The sequence below is a fragment of the Aulonocara stuartgranti genome, assembly GCF_965226115.1.
Source record: "Aulonocara stuartgranti genome assembly, chromosome: 17".
Lineage (NCBI taxonomy): Eukaryota > Metazoa > Chordata > Actinopteri > Cichliformes > Cichlidae > Aulonocara > Aulonocara stuartgranti.
In genome coordinates this window covers 28,276,959-28,303,445 of record NC_138953.1, presented here as the reverse complement: position 1 = coordinate 28,303,445, position 26,487 = coordinate 28,276,959, and the positions used below count along the sequence as shown (strand labels likewise).

The 26,487-nt window shown below is 41.4% G+C and overlaps 1 protein-coding gene across 1 annotated transcript in view; it reads left to right on the top strand.

Annotated features, from left to right (window-relative positions):
• snd1 (staphylococcal nuclease and tudor domain containing 1) overlaps positions 1-26,487 on the top strand; it is a 174,855-nt gene that overhangs the window by 107,218 nt on the left and 41,150 nt on the right. Inside the window, exon 17 of the mRNA XM_082510494.1 lies at positions 4,967-5,155. Within this exon, the coding sequence (XP_082366620.1) occupies positions 4,967-5,155 (189 nt within the window). The remainder of the gene's footprint in view (positions 1-4,966; positions 5,156-26,487) is intronic.

Genomic DNA, 26,487 nt, shown 5'->3' with positions numbered 1-26,487 from the left:
GGCCTAGAGTACACTCTGAACATACACTATATTTGTTAGTGACAAAGCCTCGGGCTTTAAACTTTTATGACCAAAACTGGTAATTTCACTCATAAATGTAAATCTCTATGGTGATAACTGTGATCTCAGTAATTGGATCATGCACTAAAACTGAGATGTAAGTTGTGACAGAGCTGCTGTCAGTGATGATTGAAAGCTCTGATTAGTAGATTATTCTCTTGTGTGCCTTGCATAAATGCCTACAGGAAGCTGTTTTGGATGCATAGCACATAATGCATTGCTAAAACAAGCTTTTTACCCGCCACGTTCGACCTCATAGGGTCTAAAACGGCTCACAGAGAAATGGGCACACCCTGTTCTCTGTACCTTGTGCTTATTTAGCCACTGGCGTTTTTCCCTCCAGGTGTTTAAAACATCTTTTGTTTGGATCCCTTTGCATGCCAGGTTTTACACTGCCAGCCCACTGTATTCCTTCATTTTCTTTTTAGTGTGGGTTTGGCCCTGACATGATGTGTCACCAACTGCGGTTTAGTTTTGTTGTTTTTTTTCTCCTCACTTTCAAACAGCTAAGTGAATTCAATCTCCTGCAGTTTTAAAACATGCCCTTGGGCCATGGTTTCACTTCAGTTGTACCAAATGGCTTTGTGTTTTGTACTGGTCAACGAGTGCACATGTGTATTTACTTGCACACGCGCACACACACACACACACACACGCTTAGCTTTGTGCGTATGCGTAGTTTGCTTTTTCTTTTCTGTCCACTGTGTCGACACAATCCCAGCGTTTATGAGATTACCAGAGCCCATTTGTGTTCCGACGGGAGCCATCTTGGCTCAGATGAGGCCTCCGCTGGGAACCATCTGGGCTCTACTCAAAGCAGTTTCCACTCCGCCTCCCCTGTCCTCTGCACATTGTGACCAAAGCTATTTACTTTGAAGGAAAGAAGAACTTTGAATTCTGTCTGTGTCTTTGTGAAACTCTTGATGCTTTAGATCTGCCTGGTGAAATGTCAGTTCAGTTTTACATATGCTTTCATGTTTTTGTGGTCACTCAATATACGCATTTGTTGTTTATTTTGACTTCAGTCAGGGAATAACATTCTTAATAATCATTTTCTATTGATTGACTAATTAAAGTTGAACTGTCCGGGTATAGTCCTTTTGATTATGACAGGCTGGCGTGTGTGATTGTAGCCTGCTGTCTTTGCTGGTGCTTTCCATTCAGCTCATGTATCCTGTAATATTACTGACATTTCTCAGTAGGTCTGTTTGGTGGTTATTAATGCTGTGTGCTGTTACAGCATCCCTGTAGGCAAAGACAAGAGTCATCTTGTCGTCATCAGCTCAGGCAGGCTCATTTTCTTTGCATAAGGTTGGCAGTATGTGGTAAATGAAGTTTCCCATGTAAGTGGTCCAGGAAAGCACACAGACGAATTTGTTGTTGTGACTGAAAAAGTGTTTTCTTAGGATCACTTTGTTTTCCTTTTGCTTTTTTTTTTTTTTTTTTAACATCAGTTCTCGTTACAGATGGTTGATCCGACTTACTCGACTGCGTATTTTCTCCTCACGTTGGTGATATTCATCACATTTAATAGTTTCTACACGGCCTGGAGAATTATATTTTCCTCCAAAATATGATAATTAGAGAATAATTGTGGATTATGATTCTCTGAGGCAATAGAACATTCCAGTGTATAATTCCCCCCGTGGAAATATTATTCCATCTATTAGTGTGCCTGTCTTTATAGCTCAGATCGAGATATTTTTTTTCATAACTGAATGTTTGCTAGAATCTCCTGCCAAGTAAAGGACCGGTCAGAGTTAAAGAAAAATGGGTAGCCAAAAGGCTTTCATTCATTCTGTTGAGCACACTAGAGTTGCCCTTGTATCTCCTGGTTTGTGCTTTTTGTTTTTTTTGCCCCCCACAGCGAGCATAAACACTTTTTGCTTTGGAGCTTTGCGTGCTCCAATCATAACTTCTAGACAACTTCTAGTCGAGTTTCTATTTTTCCTTCAAATTGGATTTTTTCCCAGCTATGAGTGTTGCTTTTAGTTGTCAGCATTGTTTTATTTTTGTTTTTGCATTTGCTGCGTTAATGGAAGCTGGTAACAGTTAAGTTGGCTCTTTTCTTCCAGCACTCGCCCACTTCCCCATTTGACATTTGGATACTCAGAGGACCGGTGCTGCTCTTATAGCCTAGTTATGTAACTGCTTCTCCACTTAGAGGAGGAAAAAAAAAGATAAAATGGGGTTAGTATCTGAGATGGCAGCGAGGAAGACAGAAAGACAGTAATGAAGATTTTACAGAGGCGGATGAGGTACGAGTGAATTTAGACTCCATTGCTGTCCTGGGAGGGCAGGCCAATGTTTTAGCTGCTTGTTTTACATGTTAAAAACAAGTACTGCTGTGTTTTTATTAGTTGGTAGGAAACAGGTTGTTTTCTGTAAATATGAAATTGTTCAGCATAGTTTGCCAAGTTTGAAAACAAGAGCCTCATTGATATGCCACTGTACCAAGTAGAGATGGACCGATCCGATATTACGTATCGGTATCGGTCCGATACTGACCTAAATTACTGGATCGGATATCGGAGAAAAATAAAAAATGTAATCCGATCCATTAAATATCACGAAAGCACCTCACAAAACTTGCAACACGCCGTAACTCACCTCAGAACGTTAGCACGTCGGAGCAGTATGCATCACGTGATAGAGCGGCTGTGGCATGCGGGACCTGTCGGTGGTCTGGATAGCATGTGGAGCTTCGCTACCAACCCGGCATTTCATCTCCGACAAAGTTATCCCCGAGAGAAGTAAAGCAAGTGTGTAAGTCCATCTCTGAATGTTTGTAAAGCATTCCTGCGTTAAGCTTAACAAGCGATATATGGAGCGACTGCCTCTTCTTGCTGCTACTTCAATCATGAAACTGCTTAATGATCAGTTGATCGGCTTTTCTGTCGCGAGTCCGTCTCTCTTGTTTGTTTTTGGCCCACTTTGCACCAGAAAGAGTAAACCAGCGGCTGAACAACAGCAGCACGTTTAAGCTTGATAAGCTGTTGTTAGAATGTATTTAATATTACTTTCTACTCCAGGATCTTTTTCTACGTAGCTGACGGCTGGTAATTGTGCAGGGGCGGATCTAGCAAAGTTTAGCCAGGGGGGCCGATAGGGCATTAACAGGGAAAAGGGGGCACAAAGACATACTTTTCTTTCTTATTCTCATTTAAAATGTCTAGCTTTTAATAAATAATTATCCAAATCTTACACCCAAAGTTTTAATTTGATGTAAAATGAATAGAAGTCAATTACTGTATATAGTAACTATTAAGTCTAATATACCCTAGTAAGCTATAGTACTTTTTCCTTTGGGAAGGTACCATCTGTGCAGTCTGCAATTTTGTTGAAGAAAGATGTTGAATCTATTTAATATTTCTTGAAAAATAATTGGTCCAAAGACATGCAGCTTGTGGGGATAGGTTAATTGGATAATCCAAATTGTCACTAGGTGTGAATGTGCGAATGAATGTGAGTGTGAATGGTTGTCTGTCCCTGTGTGTTAGCCCTGTGACAGACTGGCAACCTGTCCAGGGTGTACCCCGCCTCTCGCCCTATGACAGCTGGGATAGGCTCCAGCGCCCCCCGCGACCCTGAAAAAGGATAAGCGGAAGCGAATGGATGGATGGATGGATGAAAAATAATTGATTTCTGTGCATTTTTTTTCACACTGCATCAAATTAAGGTTGATTACGTCGATTATATCTGCCGATATCGGTATCGGCAGATATCCAAATTTATGATATCGGTATCGGACATAAAAAAGTGGTATCGTGCCATCTCTAGTACCAAGTGGTGTTACATTACATTATATCGCTTTTGAACAAACCCTTGATGAAAACGCTTTATCCAAATATAACTGGATCCAGAAAGTGGAAATATGTGTCCCACTGTTATATGAATGCTTGTCAATTTTATGCTTAATAAAAGAACAGATTATACATTCAGTAATAAAAGCTTCTTTTTTTAACTTCAGCTGAGAACAAGGCAGAGCAGTTTACAAACTTAATTCCCCTCAGATTTCCCTTGTGAGTGCAGGGCTAAGCAGTCCAAGTCTTAATCGCTTGACTACGTCCTATCTCCTCAGCACACCTGCCCTCTCACTTTCTCGCTGACTTTAGGCTTTAGAGTAAAGAAAAATGCTATTGATTTTTTTTTTTGTCCTTTTTCTTTCGCCTCCTGGTCGTCCATCATTTATGAAACAAAAAGTAATGAATAGATAATTAGCCTGAATAGGCAGAATTTGGTTATAGTCCATCACGGGCAATGTTGTGAAATCTTTCCTACTTTGTCAGCAGGGTTAGCTAATTTGGGTGCCCTCATTTGTTTACTTAAGGGAATGGCAACTTAGCTGTCACTAATTGAAAATGATTTGCGTTGTTTAAAAAAAAATAGGATGAAGAAATGTGGGCTCTTAATTAAGGTTGAAGTGCATATGCAACACTAATTTAAAGCCTCTAATAGCCTCCACTGTTTGTGCAGGCCAATCACAGGCCCAGTGATTTCTAAATAGACACGTTATTGAAAGCTGACAGTCATGCTTAATTGAAAATGTCAAACACTCAAGTTATTCTGAAAGTGTACTTAGACGAGCAGTCGCTGCTGGTGCAGGCGGGGCTTTCTCTGGTTATAAAAGTACTGACCAAGACCAGATTCATTGGGAAGTCCACAACAGTGGAATGAAACAGGATCTGCATATGTGTGTGTGTGTGTGGTACTGAATCAATAGAAAGCTCACAGGTCTTCATTCATGTTTCTATTTAAGAACAGTGATGTCTCCTCAGGGGGACCCCCTTCCTCCTATTGCTGTAAACGAATCTCAAACTTAATCTTGATACAGAACATTAACTGAGCCTCTTTTCTTTCTCTCGTTCCTCCCTCCCTCCCCCCTTCTCCTCTTGTGGTTTTCCAGGTGGAAGTTGAAGTGGAAAGCATGGACAAAGCAGGGAACTTCATTGGCTGGCTGCACATTGAAGGTGTGAATCTGTCTGTGGCACTGGTAGAAAATGCTCTGTCCAAGGTGCACTTCACAGCGGAGCGCAGTGCCTACTACAAAACCCTGGTTGCAGCAGAGGAGGGGTGCCGACAGAGGAAAGAGAAGGTAGGTTTGATTTAGATGCTACAAGAGCTCTACTGCACAACCTACAAAACAATGAGTCCCAAATGGCATTAAACTGGCCCTCAAAAAGCTTTCAAATGTTAATTGCACAGTAAACTTCATTTAACCAAAGCTAGCTATCTTTAGGTTCAAAATTGCTGATGGAAGTAAATCTCAAGATGTCATCTGGCTTAGCAGCAGCATCAGTGCTTGATTTACTGGCTTTCCCATCTCTGAGCCATAGTGACTTAGGGTCTGCCTGCCTGTGGCCATATTGTCCTGTGTCCATGTGTGGGCTATTTCTTCCATCGCAGATCCAGCAGCTCTTTTTTCCGCCTTCAACATCAGTGCCAGTAATACATTTATTAGTAGAGGTGCTGTCTGGAGAAATGACAATCCTTCAGAAGTGAGTGGAGAAAAATAAAAAGCTTTTTGTTCAAATAATGCTGAGAAATTGCACTAAGTCACCCCGGTGGCAATATAAATGTGACTAAAGTGCATTAATAAGATGCAGTGCTAAAAGTTAAAGTTACAGTGTTCTGAAAATACTCCGTCTGCTTCTGCAAATAGCCACATATTTGCAGTTATCATTGAAGCTGTCTTTTCTCAGTGGGAAATCTGTGATGGATAGAGGCCTCTCTCACAGTGATCCTGATCTCGCCCTGCATTTTCATTATGGCTCCGCGACTCACCCCTGGCAGATGCACGAGGTGCCCAGCCAGCTGTCATCATTGTCCTCTTTCTCTCTATCTGTGTAACTTATTTCTTTTGCTCATGCCTCTCCTCCTCTCGCTCTTCCACTTGCGTCCACCCATTTGGGTCCTTGAGGAGACACAAATGCATCTTCTCCCCATATAAATGTGATGTAGTGCCGGAGCCAAGAAGGGGTTGCGTTCTTTTTCCCCTCCTCTGAATCTATCATGTTCACAGTGAGTGTGTTCCTACTCTTGTGTCTTCCCTGCTCTCAGCTCTCCTCTTTTTCTTCCAATTACTCTCTGTCTAGGTCTTCCATTTCTCACAACTCTGAATAGAGTGGTGCGCAGGTGAACCTTTTGTCTGACATTTAAAAAAAGAAAAGAAAAAAAAAGAGGCAAAAAAAAGGAAAAACATCTTGCCAGTGATGTGAGCACACAGACGCTGCCATGTTAAATCTAACTGCAGCATGAAGGCGCATTCCTGACACCTCCGATAACAATTTCACTACCGGTTTCCAAACCCCCTTGCAGTGTTAAGACAGATTGACTTTCACCACAAGGTTTTGACTTGAGCTAACCTGAGCGCGGACAGGGCCGTGAGGAAAGGCAACAGAATGGGGCCTGAATTGACCAGACAGACGGTGATTATGTTTGATGTTAGTTTGCCAAAGGCACCGGTGGACAAATCAACCTCAGCCTGATTTGTTTGTGCATGTGTGTAGTGGAAAGTGTGTTGTGTTAGCAGGGCACGGGGCAGTTAGTTGTATTTGTGTGTGAATGCATACTATGCAACTTGAAGGCAGATAAGGTGGGACTTGTGTTCTAATTAACCCATAGAGACCATCTTGAGAGAAAAAAAAGCTAAGAGCATGCATTTTTTTCCCCGCCTTTCTTTCTCTTTTGAAGTTAAGGTGGTTGGTCTTTGTGTGTAGGCTGAGGCTCAGTATGGTAGCTTGTATCCCTTCCCATCGCCCTCCCTCTTTTCCTCTTTTCTCATTGCCCTCTCTTTATTGTCCCTGCGGCAGTAGATATGGAAGACATCATTGGTACTGCTGCGTCAGGCGTCTCTCTGAGAAAACAAGGTTGTCATAATGAAGAGGGTCCCATGTGTGCGTGTATGCATGCACACACTCATTAAGAAAAGCGTCGGTGGTCCAGCAGGACATCGAGGGGGAGGGACTCAGGCTTGCTGCAGTAGCATCCTGAACCAAAACTGCTTAGTTCGAGTGACTTAAGCGAATATGAGATTTTGCTACAATGAGGCCAATGGGACAAAGTGATTGTCTTCTAAATGAAGCCTTCCAAAGGGTTTGGAGAAGACTCCTTTTCTCAGAGCTCAGCGCATTTTGATCTTGCACATCAGCATCTCTTGGAACAATATCTGGAGCAGTCCTGGGAGCAAATCCATCTCACACAACATGCAGAAGGCTTAAGTTGTAGACCTGGAATTGCTCCAAAGCCTGTTTCCCCATTACATTTATCTGTGCCTCGACTATTGTTTACATAAATCTCTAAAGTGTGTCCCCCTGTAAGAATGATCATCACGCTATCAGCACTAACATTCCTATAATTCAGTGAAAAAGACCGACCCAGGGACACAGTATAAACTTATCTTGTGGTGTTTTAACAATGATTTGATCGCTGCCAAGCCATGGTCACGCCCCCTCCTTAAATCTCCTCCGTGGTTTAACAAAGTAGTCTGGTGTATATTCAAAATCTCCTTTGGTTATAAAAACAAACTCTCGCTCAGCAGTCATCTGTGTAAACAAGACTCATTGCAAAGAGGGTGCATTTTGTCTTTGTAATAAGACAGATCTCTTTGCAGCTAGTCATATTATGTTCCACGACTATCTTTCTGCAGCTCAGAGAAATGAATTGTACAAAATGGTAGTTTGGCTCGGTGGATTGGTAACAGCAGAGTCTTTGACAGGGGAAATGTTGGCTGTAGCTTTCATTGAAGTTCCCTAAAGACTGAACAGGTGTGGGAGCTGGCTCGTCGATATGTAGTTGTGCCTCGGGACTTTCCGATTTCAGAAACAGAAAAATGAAATAAAATACTTAGAAATTAAGAGATGGGTTCACGAGAGGGGAAATCAATTTAGACTCCCAGAAGCTCTTGGCTGTGCTCTGCTAGTCAGAGCTCTTCGCAGATGTGCAGTGTTATTTTTTGTGTGTGTATTTATTTGTGAATATTCTATTAAGGCCTACCTTTACTTAAAAAAGAAAAAGAAAAAAAAAGGCAACCAAGTAGCTATAAATTGGACGAGGACAGAAACATGTTCGTAATTGGAGTGGCCTCATTATGAAAAGATGAATCAACAATCGGTGCTCACAAAACAGAAGTGTGCTTTCTGTTGGGCAAGCGTTTTTCCCCCCCCCCCCTTTTCTTTGCTGCTATAATTACCCAACCTTGAAGGAGATTCATACACTCCGATGGCTCTCAGAGTGGGTAAAAGAAGATGGAAAAGAAAAGGCATGGAAAAAAGGGCAAAAGAGGATATGACAAACCCTGTTAAAGATATTTCATGTCATAGGAATCTTCTCCTTTCATCACTACCCGCCCCTTTCCTTCAGTCCTACTTGGCCCTCTTCACAGACCACTCTCCTTCTTTTAATCTCTTCTGTTTTCTCACATCCTTACCCTTCCTTCTGCTTTATTTTTCTCGTCTCTGTCCTTCAACTAATAATCAAATTCCAGTCATGCCCCTGGCATCTTTAGATGCTTTACAGTTTTTGGATCATGCGGGACAGTTCCTTGGCCTGGACTCTGTTCAGAATGAATCAGGACCTGCAGCAGTTGTACCCTTTTCGAAGGGGGGGGGGGGACCTTTGGAAACATAAACCCAGGATCTGGTGCTGCCGTTCCTAATACTTCACCCGTCCATCAACAGCATCCGTCAAAAGCACTTGAAGCGGCATCATTCTGACAGTGAGCCAGGTGACGTGTCCTTGGAGCAGCCTGATTGACGTACATAATCTTGTTTCAGCATTCTTTTCTTTTTTTCTTTTTTTACCCCAAGTGGTCCCCAGACTTGGAAGTCCAGCCGACTTAGCTGTCACTTTGCCAAAGGCCCTGTTCACAAGTATAGATTACCACATGACCCAGGTCATCCGTTTTTACTGTGCAAAGCAGATCACAGAACTCGAGTTTGCTGCTATTGGCTGACTAACATTGTTTGCATGTCTGATTATATTGGTACAGTGCAATTTTCTAGATCTTTATTTTGGTTCAGTTGCTTCTTGCTTACTCTGAAAGGTCAGTTGGTAGCTCACAGTGGAAGCCAAACATCTCAGTGTGCTTTTTTTATGAGTTGTTTTTTTTCTTCTGTTTTCAAAGACGGTGCAAAAACCTGTCCCTGTCTTGCTTTCTAAGCTGTGTCTTCTCTGCAGTCAGCACATCACACACCTGGCTAAACAGGAACACACTGTGGATGAATCAAGATAATTGGGCTTTTAGCAAAGCTAATTAGCTTCCGTCCCTGAGTTCATGCTGTGGGAAGTTTACCTCTAGTCGGCTGAATTCACTCAAAGGATTTATATGGTTAGCGTTCTCTCGTTTGTTTGCATAAAATTCTAGATGTTGTTGTATATTTCCCCTTCAGTGAAATTAGATAAAATGTGTGCATTTAAAAAAAAAAAAATTTGCTGTAGTGTGAAGGATTTTTTATCACCTATGTACCATAATAATTCTCAGTCTTCTGTTAATAATCTACATAAAATTTCATACTGCCGTCTTTGTTTGGTTTGCATGGATGACAGTCACTATTCTATTAATACCACGCTCAGTGCTTTCTTAAGCCCTGAAGCCACTGAAATCCTTCCAGGGTTGAATTTTTTTTTATTTCCTCTATCCTTTCACATTTTCTTGGCCTCTCATAGTGAAATAACCTATGGCAGCCACCAGGCAATATAATGGAAAAACGCTGGGGATTAACATTAAAGTAAGGTCATCTGTAGAGTCTTGAAGTGAAATAAATTTGGTTCTTTCTATGACTGACTCTAAAATTGTTTCTCAAATTTGGGTCTTTTTTTTTTGCCAAATCCCTTTGCTGCTCTCGCAAATTATTTCCTCTTAACTTGAGCCATTTTTGGTCCGAGTCCCTGGCTGTCATGTCTCTGCAAAGAGAGTTTTTGGCTAATGTGAAATAATTAGTGCCGTTACATTCCTCTCACAAGTTGCATTAGAGTGTATAAAGAATTAAAATATAATGGCATTTGGAGGCACACGGAATGATTGCACAACTGTATTACCGTTCCAGGCATACCTCTCGAATATCTCTCCAATGTATTGCTTACTGCTGTCATTGTTGCCTTGTGATTTAACAAATGAAGGCTGTGTGGCGTCGAGACGGGAACAATGACCATGACATGGGCAATCACAGAAAGTGATACTTCCTTAATGACTGGGCTCGACACCTGTCCAGACCACTTGAGAGGGAACGAGAATGGCAGCCGAGGAAACTGCTTCTCGGGCCTGGTTAGAAATGACATACCTGTGTTTCAGGGAAGTCATTCTTACCGGGCTGATGTTTTAAGTTTTTCTCGCCACTTTTTTTGAGTCTCTTCTTTTTAGTGTAGTCCACTATCTTGCCTGTTTCTTAATTATGTTAAAATCCATACTCTTTGTTGTCTCGGTGGATGGAATTTTCTTCTTTTCTAAATGTCTCCTGTAATCCCACAAAGGTTTGTTTTATTAAAGATTATACCTGAAGACTTTAGTCCGTACCATATGGATTTGCATTTCTTCTTCTCTGATTTCTTGTCTTCTTTGTGTGCAGTATACTTTGTGCCTCGAGACTGCGATATGATAATGAAATAATTTAAAATCTTTACTTATGTAGCGCTGTGTAATATATCTTTGCAGCTTGTGGGATATGGTGAAGGTCATGAGCGCGTACAGCTTGTTTGCATTTCCTCGGCTGCTTTTGGAACGATTTCAGAAGAGTCCATTACGAGAATTTCAATGGGTGAACTTGAATGAAAGGCACTTTGTCTGGTCGTATGCCGCAAATGCCAGAAAACATCCTCATCTTAATTTGAGACATTTTTACCTCAGGCAGTGTTGGTTACGAGGCTGTTACACCCCCCCCCCCCCCCCCCCTCTTTTTATTGTTTCTGCTTTTTTTTTTTTAACTCTATTTAAAGGCCTCAGATTTATACTAAAGACTTTGAGGAACGCATTGTATACAATGTGCAGCTCATGCATAATGCAGGTGTTTAAAGACCTGCGTGAGCACCCAGACATGTTATGTACCAGTAAATCACAGAGGCGAACAGTACATTTTCAATCTGCAGTGCTGTTTGAATGTGAGCATGGGATGTCGCGTACAAGCAATCAGAATGCAGGGATTTACAAATCATTTAAAATCTATATACAGTTGCCTGGTGAGTATTGTTTTCTATTTATATGATACATGAAGCAATGTACAGAGGCTCTTTTAATCACCCCCAAAAATAAAATAAAAAATAATGGAAAAATGAAAGGGGGGGAAGTGGTGACATCGCAATGATAGAGGGCCAGGAAACCATTATGTCACAGGCAATTTGCATTTTTTTGCTCTTTAAGAGATGAGTAGCTAAAACTGTGCCAAAAGTCACAGTGCATCATCTCACCCGTGGGCAAACTATCGATGCAAGTCTAGCTTGTGCTGGTAATATATCGTCCACAGAATTAGAAAGTCCAGCACAACAGCGCTCCCTTGTCCGATAACTGCTATACCCCAAGGACCCTGCTTCCCTCACCATCACGTCCGTTGCTTGGAACACAGTGTCGTAGCTGCAAGTAGCAATGACCAAGTTAGTACAGTTTGATGACTCATGGTGCAGCAGTCCTCAGCCTACTGTGGGCAAATCACCTTTTGTGTCTTCATTCAGGAAATCTGATGTGTTTTGTGCTCCATTCACAAAAGGTGTTCATGTTTATTATACACCACAATGTATCTGTACTAAAAACTAACCAAGTGTGTGCTTGGATAATAACTGGAATCATATAAACAGGCCTCAGAGCAGGGGTGTCAAACCCCCTTTTAGTTCATGGTCCACTTGCAGCCTAATTTGATCTGAAGTAGACCAGACCAGTAAAACTATTTTCTAATTTATAAAACTCCAGATAAACAGGCTGAGATATTTCTTTTGGAAAGGGAAAACATCTCAGTGTTTTCGCATTACAAAGAAATCCTGCTGTAATCAGTCAAAGAAGCCGTCATCACTGCTTCCTGGGATTAACCACTCTCTAAGAAATAAATCTGTAAAACTACATTTAAAAGTACTGGCAGCTCATTACTGTGAATTTGTGCCATAATTTAAAAATGTAGAGTGAGTGGTGGGGGAGGCAAACTTGTGATGTTTAATGCTTTTAATTAAAACTTATTTATTTGTATTATGTTATCAATTTCTTTGGTGTAGTGTGGGTGATGTGTTAACCTGTAGGAAGGCTGTAAAACCTACAATTATTCAGACCACTGATTCAAATAGAAGTAACTGTTTAGACTCTTGTGATGTGATTCATTTTTAAGGTCAGAGTACTGTGGAAAAATCCAGTATTTGCACTTTACTCTTAGAAGTTTCACATTTCAGGTGGGCTAGATTGGATCCTGTGGTGATCTTGTTCTGGACCCCGAGCTATTAGTTTGACATCTCTGTGTTAGTTTGCATAAATCTAACTGAGCACTAAAAAATGTGTTTGTAATAAGTCAAGTCAAAGTTAATTTTATAGCATGTTTTAAACAACCTCTGTCGGCAGATTCTTAACTATATACTGTACTCAACTGTAATAAGTGTTTTATGTTAATTACTTATTATATCATTTCACATACTGGAAATGATTGGGCAGTATAGAAGCAAACTGAAGGTTGAAGGCTTTGGTGGCATGTGTGAAAGGACAGTAAGATCACAGCAGGGGGGACATCATTCCCTGCAGGGTGGTTACTATGGGAGTAGTGACCCATTTGAGACCTCCCATCTTTGGATAAGATGGAGCGAACCTTGCATTCTATTATCTACTACAGATTCCCAGGCATCTGTCTCTGTCTGCATTGTGCCTTCACATTCATACGTGCACAATGTGTGCAGATGTGCGTTTTGAATGTGACTGCATACCATTTCCTTTTTGTTTGTTTACTACTGTAAGCCAGTGTGTATGCCCGTGTGAGTGCACGGCTGCCTTCATCCTCCCTCTCCGCACTATACGCACAAAATGAACCACCTACCACACAAAAGCAAAGAGCTGACAGAGCCTTTTTTTTTCTTTCTTTCTTTTTTTTTGTATAGCTAAGAGATTACATAATATGATTGAGTGTGCTGTGTACACATCTGCACACATACACACAAACTTTGTTGCAGATGGAGGGAGGTGCCACACGTGCACGCACCATACTCTCACCGTCTCTTTCCTGCTTAGTCAAACACACTTTGAGCCCGTGCAGACAGACGGTGCACGCACAGATGTACACATGCACGCTCTCTCCGGAGACACCACCCCCACTTTAGTCGGCAAGCTGGACCCTCGGTGCCCTGAGGCAGAGACAGACAGACAGAAGAAGAGATCAGTGGACCCAGTGATGTGTGTGTTATTTACACCCCAACTCCCAGTTTTCTCTCTCTCTCTCTCTAACTCTCTTTCTCATTTTCCCGGTCTTCATCTTCCTTTTCCCCAATTCAAAGCTGCAAATTCAGCACTCTGTCAGCTCTGCTCGCAGTCTTGTGAAATCACATACTAACATTCTTTCCATCTTTATTTGCTTCATTCTCCATTTGACACAAAGGCTGCACCCCGTGCTCACATTCTTCTTTTTCTTCTTTTTTTTTTCCTCGCGTTTTTTTTAATGAGCAAGAAGCTACCCCAGTGACATCTGAGCAGTCCCACCTTCTGCTTGGCGAATTATATATTTACGTGAGTTGCAGGATAACACGCAGTCTTTGAAAATGTCATCTGAAAAATGCATCCAGGACATCAGGCCAATCCTAAGGAGCCCACACCCTCATATGAAATATTCTACTTGATGAAGCATATAAACAGGAAGTGGGCCTTTTTTGTTTCGCACAACATTTTCTATGTGTATTTGTGCAACTGTGTTCCAGCAGCCTGCACGTGATTTCATTAGTTTGCATCTTTTCTTCAACTGTGTTCGTGATGATTATTTTGCATGTAATCCTATACATTTGTTTATGTACGTCTGTCTCTGTGTCATTGGCCACACGATTTCTTTCTCCAGTCATGCACAAGATACTTATGCCCTCCTAGCAGAGGACCTCGCAGGCAGGTTTGCGGCTCCCTCTGCTTCATCAGTGTAGAAATGACTCAGGCGCCCAGCCTCCCATCACTTCGCTCTAGTCTTAGGATGAAGGTTTGAGGCCATGAGATCACAGAGGGTTGCTCAAAAGGGAGAGTGGAGGTGATGCACTGACAGAGAGCATAACATGATATGACACAGTGCGTTGCATTATGGCTGATTAACACATGCTCAGCTCTGTCACCCGCAATAGAAAAACACAAAGGTCTACCCATCTGCCTCTCTGCACTCTCCCTGCCTCTTATATCTTGGGGCTTCCCTTCTTTTTTTCCCCTCTCCTTTGCCCCAGTTACTCCGCCATCTTTGCTGATTAAAGTAAGTGTGAAGGACATGCACTGACTTCAGTTGGGCTACTGAATTATTTGCTGTCTTTTTTTTTTTTTTTTTTGGGGGGGGGGGGGGGGGTGTTAGTCCCTCCTGGGACACTGTAAGGAGACACTTTTCCACTTGATTTGCCGAGCACTACTTGTGGCTGACTGCCTTCTACCTTCACCAGAATGAGTGCATGCAATAAGAGCAATGAGCCTTGAATTTTAACGCAGACATATTTGACCTTAGACTGGAGAGCATTGATTGGTCAGTTGCAGCAGAGGTTCTTCCTTTGTGCTTAATGCAGTATTATGAGTGTTTCCTTAACTGTTACGCATTTACTTCAAACTACCCGTGTGTAAAACTATGCCTTTTTATAGAACCCTTTAAATGTCTTCTTTGAGAAACTTTAGGCTTTAAATACTTTGAATAGTTTAGAGGACTGGATTCAGTTAGATGATAACCGAAGTGAGCATGGATTTGCTGTGCCTTGTACAAACCACTCTTATCGTGTTTTTTGATAATGCCATTCGTTTGAACGTCCATTAGCAGCACTGGCATTTTCTCCGTAGATGACTGACATTTATGTATTTTTGGGAGTCATCAGGCAGATTAATCAGAAAGATTTACGCTGCACATTTTTTTGTCCCGCTTCAGGTGTCCTCTCTAATCGTCCTTATTTAATCAGGAAAAAGAGCAAAACAGGGTGGGCTATTTACGATCGCACTAAAAATAAGACATGCAAGTAATAGTCATTTACACACACTTTGACATTTTTTAGGGCCCCTGCTCGCAGCCACACTTAACTCTATTTACTATGGGTCGGCAGAGAAACACCCCTCCCTTACGTTTCCCCCCGCCTGCCTCTCTGCTTCCCTTGCTTTTTTCTGTTGTCTAATGAAATGCTAAATATTTGTTTCTTGAGGGTAGCATTTAAATGCTGGTCCTGCGCTGGTTGGGATCTGCATATCCTGTTCCACTTAATGAGTTCCAGTTATATTAGTTTCCAAGCATTAAGATGAGACTTTTTGACATTTCCCTGCTGGCCTTGTTGTCACACAAACAGGTTATGACATGTACTTGTCCCCTTTGACACCTCTGACTTGCTGAATTTGCATTTCTATTTACACATATTAGCCACAACAAGAACACCTGCCTAAATACTTCCCTTGTTCCACCAGAGGAGTTCTTGCCCGTCCTGTCGTGTCTTGCAGGAGGCAGATCCTTCTGGGTATGTGAGTTGTGCTGGTTTCAGTGCACTCCACAGATGTTTGATAAGTTGGGGATCTGGGGAGTTTGGGGTCAGGGTCAGTGCCTTGAGCTCTTTCTTTTTCCTTAGCTGTTTTTGTGTCAGAGGTTCACACAAATGCTAGGACTAGGGTTTTGCAGCAAAAAATTGCAATGTAATAAGAATATCGGTGTTATACGTGTTGCTTGTCGGTATTTTCGATGTTGTGGCTGATCAGTGTTTGATTACTGCGTTGCTGCTGTTGTCATGCCAATATGCAAAGTGTTCCTTTAGCATCTTCTCGGATGAGACGGATCAGAGCCGTCTTTGTTTTGTTTTTTTCAGCCACAAATGGAGAGAAGCAGCTTACTGTATAGCCGCTGTGGAAGCAAACGCCTCATCAGTTCTCCTTATTACCTGCACACAGACACGGAGTCCTCTACACATTGGCATACTCCCCTTGGTTGAGCAGCCAATTCTGTTCCTAAATGAATTTGCTTATTCTTTTTCTCCATTTGCCTCATGACCGCCTCCCCAGTTCTATATTTCTCTCACTTTATCCCCCTCTTCTACTCCTTTTCTGTTGCACTGATTCATTTCCAGCGACAACAGCACAGCTGATTTTACTGTCAATTTCTGAGCCTGTCTTTGTGACCAAATATGGTCTTACAGGCACCTACTTTACTGGGAATTACTGCTCTTTTGGCATTTGCTTAATGCAGTACAGTCAGTACTGTGCAAGATGACCAGAAAACTTTTCAGGTGTGTAACTGAGATCAAAGGAGTTGGAAGAACTCACTGGCTTTGCAGCTAACGTGTTCCGCTCACAGTACAGTCTGTAGTTTCCTCTTGCCTCAGTGCCTACACACTATCATCCCCATCTTTCTCATCTTTAATTCAACCTGTTTGTCTTTGACTTCCTTCTTCCCCTTTTGACTTTTTGCAATCTAGGCTCTGAATTAGATATCTTATTTGTCATTTCTCCCTTACTTTACCCGTACTCTAACAAAGTACATTATTACTATTATTTTTAATTGATTTAATTTCTTGATGTGTGATGATTTCTAACAATATTATTTTGGATCCCTACACTTCCCAGGTTACAGTTTCTCTAACTGCCATTGTATGTTGACTTCCTGTATGTTTTGTCACTTGTGCTGTATCAGTACAGGGCCAATTTGAGCTACATTTCTGCCGCTACCAGCTCTAAGACTGTCTGAATGAATACTGATTGTCATTGTGCAACCAATTATAGGAAGGGAAGTTGAAGGTTGTGGACCTTAAGGTTATCAGACCAGGTATTGTGTGCATTTTGCTCTCATCAGTGGCTTCAGATTGACTCCTAACATAATCGTTCCGTTGCTCTCGCCTTTCATAAATTTTTGTAGTTATTATTTCTCTGCACCCTCTTTTCTGTCACTTGTGAGCAACTTTTTTTAAACCCATGTGTTACATTTTTGATAGACCCATCCATGTCACCACCATAATTATTCAAATGACTGTCAAGAGCATGAATGTTGCCATATTTTCTATGCATTTACACGTAGTTATTCTTTGACTGACCCTTAGGGGCATGACTGGCATATTATGCTTCATCAGTTAAACTAGGCGTGGGATTGGAGCGTGTGCAAGGTGCCTGAAATAACTTTATTCCCACCTTGCTTTGCTGCCTGATTTTATAGACTTGACACCTTTTTTTTTTTTTGAGATCCAGGTTGGAAATAATTTTTGATTCATTCCAGGACATTCTTTTTAATTATTATAATTCTCAGTAGTCTTCCTTTGTAATTTAGGCCTGTCCACTTCTACTGTGTTCAGAATCCTTGCTTGCCAGCCTGCAGGAAAACCCCTCTAAATCTAGAGAATGGGAACACTCTGCTAGTTTTGGGAGTGAGTTTTTGTGCATTTTACGGACCCGCTGTTTTTGTGTGTGTGTGTGTGTGTGTGTGTGTGTGTGTGTGTGTGTGTGTGTGTGTGTGTGTTTTTTTCCTTCTCTCCTCTCTTGCCTTAGGGAGAGACTGTTACATAAACAGGCTCTCGTCATCCCCACATTTTGATTCCCGCTGTTGTACCAGCCTCTTTTCATACTGCATTTTTCTCTCTCTCTCCCGTTTTCAATTATTTACTGACTTTTCACCATATGTCTCCACACACTATGTGTTTATTTCCTACTTCCTCAGTGTGCCAGTAAGGGTCACCCTGAAGCTCTTTGCATGGTTCAAAAGTATACTTGGAATTCAGACATACAGCTGCTGAGAAAGCGTACACTTTATATTACTGTAATATGGGAATGATCTCTGTAGCTTGAGCACAAACTGAGAAATGTTTCATGATGTTTTAAAATTGTATTTTGCTGCAGCCATGTCAGCTTTAGGTTGTAGCATTTAGTTTTCCTGCCAAATTCTTCAAATGAACAGTTTTCTCCAAAAGAGCAGACAACGCACAGGATAGATTTTCAGCTGTTATGCACGGGCTTTGTTTATATTAGGCAAAAACCCTGTCGTGTAGTACAAGATAAAGTGTTTAGCAACCACTTTTTCATTCACTTAGTATTTTACTGGTGATGTGTTCTGCAAGCCATCAGGCCAAGCCACTCGGGTTCTTTTTCTCCACTGCTATAAATGCAGTCAAGGAATTTACAACAGAATCTATTTGACCAATCTCCTAATCACTAAGCGTTCCCGTTTAAAATGTGAGGAGATATGGGGGGGGGGGGTCTGTGAATGTTGTGTATTATGCCTTTTTTACCACTTTGTCAGCTTGGAGATTTGCTCTGGCACGTGCAGATGACAATGCCTGCCATGGCGCTGCTGATAGAAGTGCTCATAATCTCACTTTTGTAAATGGAACATCAGATATTCAGGGGAACAACATCAGAACAGTTATTCAGAGACATTTACGTTTTTTACCTCTGATTTCACTCAAATCTGAATGTTATGCCCTTAATATCCTCCCCCTTTCAATTTATTTCTCTCCTGTCTAGTTCTTACTTCTCTTTTTGCTTTCCATTGCTGTTCCTCACCGCGCCGCCTCTCCGTCTCTACTCTACATTACTCCTGTTCCCTTATTTCTCACTAACAATGATCAGGATTCTTCTACAGAGAAAAACAGACTAGGGAGGATGTTGCCACCCTGTGTAAAGGCAGTTGTCATGGCAACACTTTGGCAATCCAGGACGGCCTAGCCTGTTAATTAAAAAGTTGATTAATTGTCTTTTAATTGCATACTTGTACACTGTAAAACCAAAGTAGTCCTTTTTCTTAATCACTCTATACTTGTCTTTCCTTATTCTCTTCTTGCTCTTGTTCCTTTAAGCTTTTCTATAGTTTCCAGTGATCAGGCAGAGAGCATGCTCTCACGGACAGTAATCCAGTTGAGCTTATAAACATCTTATGGAGGAGGCTTGAAAGACAGAGCAGGGAGAGGGGATGAGCTGAAAGGATGTGCAGTCACTGTTAATTTCAACCCCCACCCCCCACCTTTTTTTTTTTTCCTGCACACAGAAGCACCATGCAGGTAATGCTATAGAAAGTAAACTTGACACATTTGGCCTCAAGGTCATACCAAGGACAGTTACTAGGGAAATCAACACAGAGAGGTGAAAGCTGTGTGCCCTGGGAGGGCTGGCCAGAAGAGATATTAGAGATATATAATATATTAGAAAATATTATTTTATATTACTAAGTATTCATAATTATGTAGCTATAGCACTGCGTGTTCAATGTAGGGAAAGGAAAGCAAACACTTTGCGTTTTGGTTGGTAATACGTTAATTTATAAATTTGGTATAAGCTCAAGTGTTAGTGTTAACAGATGCATTAAGTAAAGGTTTGTTATAATTTGAAAATAAAATTAATTTTCCATCGTTAAGTTGATTATCTCTACATCCAACACTATGCCCATTTTGCTGGTGCCTCATTAAGGCACTACCAGCAGCTTCACATGGCACAGTGCTGGCACTGTTACATTGTCTTCACAACAGTTTCTTTTTCATGTGTTTCTTGTATCTGGTCCTCCTCGTGGTAACTTTGTCCTTGTTTGTTTCTTTCTTGCCCACTCCGTAACCCTGATGCTGTTATACTCGTGTGGTGTTTGTGCAAATTGCCAACCTGAAAATACCAGTCTTTGACTAACAAATACCATTACTCATTATTTCCTTATTGTTATTGAAGGAATTTTTTGTTTTGTTTTGTTTTTCATTATAATTAACAAGACTATTTTATAGAGCCAACATTAAGGATACAGGGCAGCTGTGGAGGATGCAGAGTTCATTTGGCAAACAATTGCAAAATTAGTGCATGATTCATGGTTCAGGCAACTTACTGAACCAAAACCTCAGAATTTGTAACTGTGGCCCTCTTTTCCAGCAGCACTTCTTCCTTTTTTAAATCAAAGTTATCATGAAATAGTGAGACAAAGTGTTTGTCTTTCTCACAACTTAATTACTGTATCACTCCCTTTTTTCTGTCCCTTCTCGCTCTTTGTCTAAACCTTTGAAGATTTTTCTGTATCATGTTCTTGGAGCTCGTTGACTTTAATTGCATGCCTGTTCCCCAGCGATGCCTTTGTTTGCTCTGATCTTGTGCGGCTTGATCATCTTTTAATGGCCTCCGAAAGACACAGAAACTGCTCGAGTTAAAGAAACAGCCCACTTGACATAAAGCTCCATATACTAGAGGGACTACCTCCAGGGACCATGGGTTTGTTGATGTTGTCGTCTCGTGTGTGTGTGTGTGTGTGTGTGCGTGTGTGCGAACACGCTTCTGTGAATGTCATCTGTAAACAACGCCTGGATCGATCTCGCAGCTGTCTGTCTTTTCATACATGGTGAGTAGGGTGGCACCCGTGTGCAGGGTAGCTCAGGTGTAGGTTTTTGTGCGTGCACGCAGATCGCTCTTGATTTCATATGCACCCACATTCTCTGTTTCTATGGTAACGCCATGCCCCCCTTCAGTTTACATGCTCATACCACCAATCTCTGTCAGGTGTAACTTGGTGTTTGTTGCTAATAGTACTTTGTCAGCGGTCTGACAGACCTACTCCCACCACCCACCCGAACACACACGCACACGTCTAAGTGGATCAATTTGTGTCAATTTAAAAAGTGTAACAAGTTGCCACCATGATAGCCTTAGGTCGTCTCCAAGCCCTTGACTGCTGTTTGCACGTCCGTGCACACGTATGTGTATGTGTGGGGGTCATATTAGCCGTGTAAAGCTGGGGTTGAGTAGCCTTGCCGCCTGCCTGCTGCCTCTTTGATGGGAGAACATCTGTTGGCTGTGATATGAAGCTTGGGAGTATCTCTTTCTCTCTCCCTCTCTCCTTCACTTGCTCTTCCGTTTCTGTTATGAATTCCCCAGCTGCTCGGCTCCCTCCCTTCACGTAAAAAACCCTGTCCCAGACCACCTGTGCAGTTTTAATGCATAATTTATCTGCTAAGTAACCACATCCGAGAGACTCATCTCTCCATCTGTCTCATCCTTTCCCTCTATGCCCTCATTGAGGTTTGGCTCGGGATGTCGACGTGGACCCCGGTTTCCTAATATTCCCGTTAAAGCAGATTAGGATTGATTAGGTTTCATTGGTGGGCAGTGTATCCAAGTGTTGAAATCAGCAGCCAGTAGTGTCAGCTCGAGTCAAGAAGAATTTTGGAACTTCAGTTTAACAAGACTTCAGTTTCACCTCTGGCAGCAGAACAAGAAGCCACGCAACACCTATTTTGACCTCTTTATTGGCAAGCATCAACTAGACGATCGATTTACATATCTTATTGATTATTCTTCAACCTTTGCAAGAGGTGCCATGTCGAATCCTAAGGCAGAATACTTTTGTTGGACTCCTATACTTTTATACTATTGTATATTAAGATATGTCTCCAATCTTAATATACTGGTGCTGTATGACTCTAGTTTTTACAGCTTGTCATACGCCTGTATGCAGCTGACATGTTTTGTTACCATACGTGGCCTTGCAGGCCCAAAAGCAGTCGTATTGCATTAGCCCATTGTGACAGAAACGGTGTTGTTACCACATTGTAGCTTAACCTGGACCAATTTTTCCCAGGGCTACAGTCATGTATTATGTCTGAGTATGGCAAGGAAGAAATGACAAGGAATATTGCAAAGCAAGTCCCTCAACCTCTAAATCAGTTTTTTATTCTCCTGTCCTGCTTACTTAGACCACCAAGACAAGGTGAGCCATGAAGGTTAATGTACCATCAACAACCCCTCTTAACCTTGAACACTGTCTTTTTTTTATGCTCCATGTGATGTATTGGGTTAGTGTCTTTTTAGTTTAGTGTTCAAGAGCAATTGAGCTTTCGCAGCACCTGTCAGTCAAGTAGCTGTCCAGTCAAGATCAATAATGACATTTTTCATGTGGAGGCTACTCCATTTGAATTGGAAGTTGTCAGAGACACAGCAGTGACCCTGAACTTGTAGTGTTGCCTTACATTATGATCATTGCACTACAAATGAACTCTTAAACAGTCAGTAAATCAAAGTGGTGGAGTCTGGTAGAATGCCCGTCAGTCGAGCTGTTTTCTACCTTGATCAGCTCCGAGTATCTCCTTGTTAGACATTGTTCTGAAAAGAGAAGTGAAAAAAGTTTGCACTTTCACCATTTCAGTGATACCAAAAATAAATTGCTCTCCTTGAATAATCGTAAAATGAGTCAAGTCTTTTGTACAAGTTTTGGGGGAGTCGCCCTAAAATAAGATCAATATTAAACAAGAGTTTTCTTAATTTGGAGATTGCATTTGATAAAGCAGAGGGTTGTCAGATTCCTGAGAACTATAAAATTTACCCTACTTTATGCAGAATGTGCTGAAATGTTTGTGGTCTTGTGCTGTGAGGCTAGCCCAGTATTTAAAGTTCCCTTTTGTTTAAAGTGGGTGTTTCACAGTTAATCAGCCCTAAGAGTGTTAGGCAGCCCAGTTCAAACTGCTGGACTTTCTGAAAGTCTGTTTCCGCTGCCACATAGGAAAGAAATTTGTGACAAATGAGAACGAGTTCATAGCATCTCCCAACCACAGAAAATCTGTCGAACAGCCAAGAATTACAGCTGTCACAGATGATGAGCTCAAGATGACTGCGTCAGCTGTCAGCAAAATGATTTTCAGAGTGTGAGTAAAGTCGTCTTTTTAAAAACAGCTGCTGGGAAAGAAGTCGGGGTGACACATATTCAAGATCATTTTAAAGTCCTCCAACTGGCATTAGATTGTTATAACTATAGTAGACCATCACTTCACCTTTTGTATTAAACATGATTATTATTATTATCATTATCCATGCATCCACTTTCTTAACTGCGTGTGCAGGTCAGGGTCATGGAGGAGGATTCTGTCATAGAGGTAAAAGTGGGACTGGCAGTGAGCTGAACACATTGCCAGTCCCTCACAAGGCTGACACAGAGACTGACAACCACGCACATTCATGTGCAGATTTACTCTGATTTAGGGTCACCAGTTATACTACAGCTATACTAATTACCCAGTGAACAAAAGGACAGGGAGAGCATGCAAACTGCTGACCACTGCACCACCATGCGAGTTTGTTGCTCTTGATTTACTTCTATAAGTGCAACAACAACAAACTTGGGTTAAAACTACACGTTTTATGCTTATAAACTAGATACTTTTGAAAATTCACTTCTCTCTTTTGGAGGATTCTGTTTAGTTATGGCAGATGCGACGAGGCAGCTTGCATCTCGGTTGCCCCCATATCATGCTGTACTTCAGCTGCGAAGACCCCCTCATTGCAGCGCCTTCGCTCGTGCACAAATGATGCCGGCATAATGCCGCCGCAGTCCTAAGATGGCATGCCAGCATGACATTGTAACTCAACAGTGTTGGTGTCTAGTGTGGCGTGTCCTGCCATGCTGGCTTTCCCTTTCACACAGACAATGATTCCGCTTTGTGACTGCCTCTGCTGCTAGCTTTAAGGCGCAACAAAAAGCACCCTTCCCAATCCCATCCCAGTACCTTTTACACAGAAGCGGCGAGGTGGAGGAAGAACAGCCCCACCTTGAATAGGCTAGTGGCGGCTGTCCATCTTGTTGGTCATTCTCCAGCTCTAATGACTTTGTCAATATGGAAACATTGTTAAAGAACAGAAAATCCAGGCCTGTCCACCTTTCCCTGACCCAGTCATTAACATAAGACTGTTGCTGATTTCTAATGAGCTCTTTCTCACTTTTTATGCAAATCAGATTCCTCTCTGCTCCTAATTTAGGAGCAAGCTTTTAGAGTTTTAAGGCAACATCTTGTCAACACAATCTAGCTCTTCGTTTTAATACAGTATCCAGTAACAACCATCCACGTATTATTGTTTGACAGTCTTAAGAAATGAAAATGAATCTTAAAGCAAAACTGTTTTCTTATGTGCAGCATAAAGGCTTTTGATGTGAAAGAGAAAAAACGTGCCCTCCAATTGAGTTAATGAACCTTTGTCGCTAAAGGGAGATTCATCAGGGATATAATGGGGCTAAATTGATTCACAAAGTGCACTTGCATGAACAACGTGCTCCTATTGATTTCAATTGTTCTTCAAGTCTGATTGGGTAATGAATAAATAATGAAACTTTGTAAAACACATGTAATAAGATAGACCACCAAGATTTTATTATCTTAATCACATTAGCCCTAGCTTCAGCTAGTTTGCAGCATTCTTTCCGAGGGACGCCTGTTTGCTCCAGGTTGCGTGGGCTGAGCCCTCTAGTCTCCTGAAGTGTGTTAGACTCAGATGGCAGTGCTTCCTCTGAGTGTCATGTATTTGTGAGTGCCATATATGAGGACAAGACTTGTAAAGCTACTGAATTTGTTGCACAGATAATATTCTTTTCGAATGTGATTGCATTTATGCCTCAAATAAGTGTGATGTTCTCAATTTGGTGGAGAAAGTGAGTTGTATGAAATGAAACACTTTTTTTCTCTTAGAGATTTGTTTCCAAGCAATTTGCATCTAAATGAGGCATATTTGAGATGTTTACTTTTTAATGTTACTGCACTGTTTTCTTCTAACATCTGGAGGTGAGGCCTTGTTTTTTTTCTTTGCTTCTCAATCTTGTATTTGCATTTGTCTGGCGTATTAGACCCTTGCTATGATAAAAATTTGGGGTGTTTGTTTGCGTAAAAAAAGTGTACACTTTGTAGCAATGGTGATTTTAGTCTTAACAGACCATACACAATCACATACACACACACACACTCTACTACAATTGACACACTGCCACATTTAATCAGTGTTCAAACCAGCCCTCACACCCTCGTTCTGGCACTACGTGTGTGTTCAGTCATCCATCTGTCTGTGTATTCATCCACCTGTGCTTGAATGTGTGAATCTATGAATGTTGCACCATTGCTTAGTCTTTCTGGACTGCGGCAGTCTTCTTCAGATTAGAAATATTCAGATAAATTGACTCTAAGCTAATCAGCAGACCTCTTAATTATCCAGAGCAGAGCTGCACTTAACTGTCAAAGAGGTACTCTTCAGCCAGAGAGGTGTCTTGGGTGCCAGGCTTAGAAAATAAGGCTTGCCACTATTGCACTGCTGTAAAAACCTGGCCATGACAGCTCATTTTTCTTCGGAGCTGTTGGGGTTTCGTTTTGGGTTTTTCTTTTTGTTATTATTATTATTTTTTTATACAGCCTTTCGCTACTTAATCAGCATTTGGCAATTAAACATTACACTGGCTAATGCCAAAGCTTCTCAGCTCGATAAGCAGAATTTCTTTATTTTTTTGGTCAGTTTTATCATGTGCAGTTAAAGTGATTAGAAAAATAAAAGAGTTGGCATATTCGTTTGTAGCCAAAACCAAGGAAGCAGGATAATGGAAGATTAACAGAATGAAAGTTAGAGGAAACAACAAAAAAATCCAGCTGGAAATTGGAAATCAGCTAATCCCTAACACACATGCTTCAACAATTTTTCCAGCTTTTTTTTTTCTTTTTTTAAATGTGATTCTGATAGTCACTCTGAGCGCAACCTTTCCCCATCACCACATTACCCCACTGGACTCACTTGTCACTCACTTGGGTGTAAGTGTGTTTTGTCATTCAACAGTTGTGAAGGTCAGCCTAACCTTCCATCTCTCAGCTTGGGCTCCATTATTAGGACTTGTGCTTTCAACATGAGCTAAATGGCCTGCCGCTTTTCTTTTTCTTTTTTTTTTTTATCCCTTTTCCCCATAATTCTATCTCTCTCCTCTCGTCCCCTCTTTCACTCTCTCATTGTCTGTGGCAGCTTGGTGGCTCTAGCGTCTGGCTGCAGTTGCAGAGCAGCAGCAGAAGCAGCAGTCACATACCTGCATTCAAGTGGAACAAACAGGATGGTTGGCTGCTCACGGAAGGTCATCAGCCCTGGGCACAGTGTGTGCACGCTTGTGTGTTTGTGTGCATATATTTAAAAAAAATTTTTTTATGGCTTTAAAAAGTGACAGAGCTCTTTCTTCTTTCTAATGATGTACTCGAATGATGCAGAATAAATTTTCATCTTGCTGTAATCACACTGATCACTCGTGTCTTTTATCCGTATTGGCCACAAATAATAAATATGTTAACATATGACCTTCTGCCCTCATTCAATTATGCAGCAACAAAGGGAAAAACGGGGATCTGATGTTTTCTTTTAGCAGAAATCTGCTTCCGAAGTGGACACCAGGATCAGAAGTGTAAAGATCAAAACTAGAGACACAGTTAATTAACTCAGGGTTGCGATTTATTTATTTATTTAATTTTTTTTTTTTTGTGGCTTTTTGTTTCTTTGAGGATATCCTAAATAAAACGTGTTTTTTTCTAATAGTTTATAACTTTGAA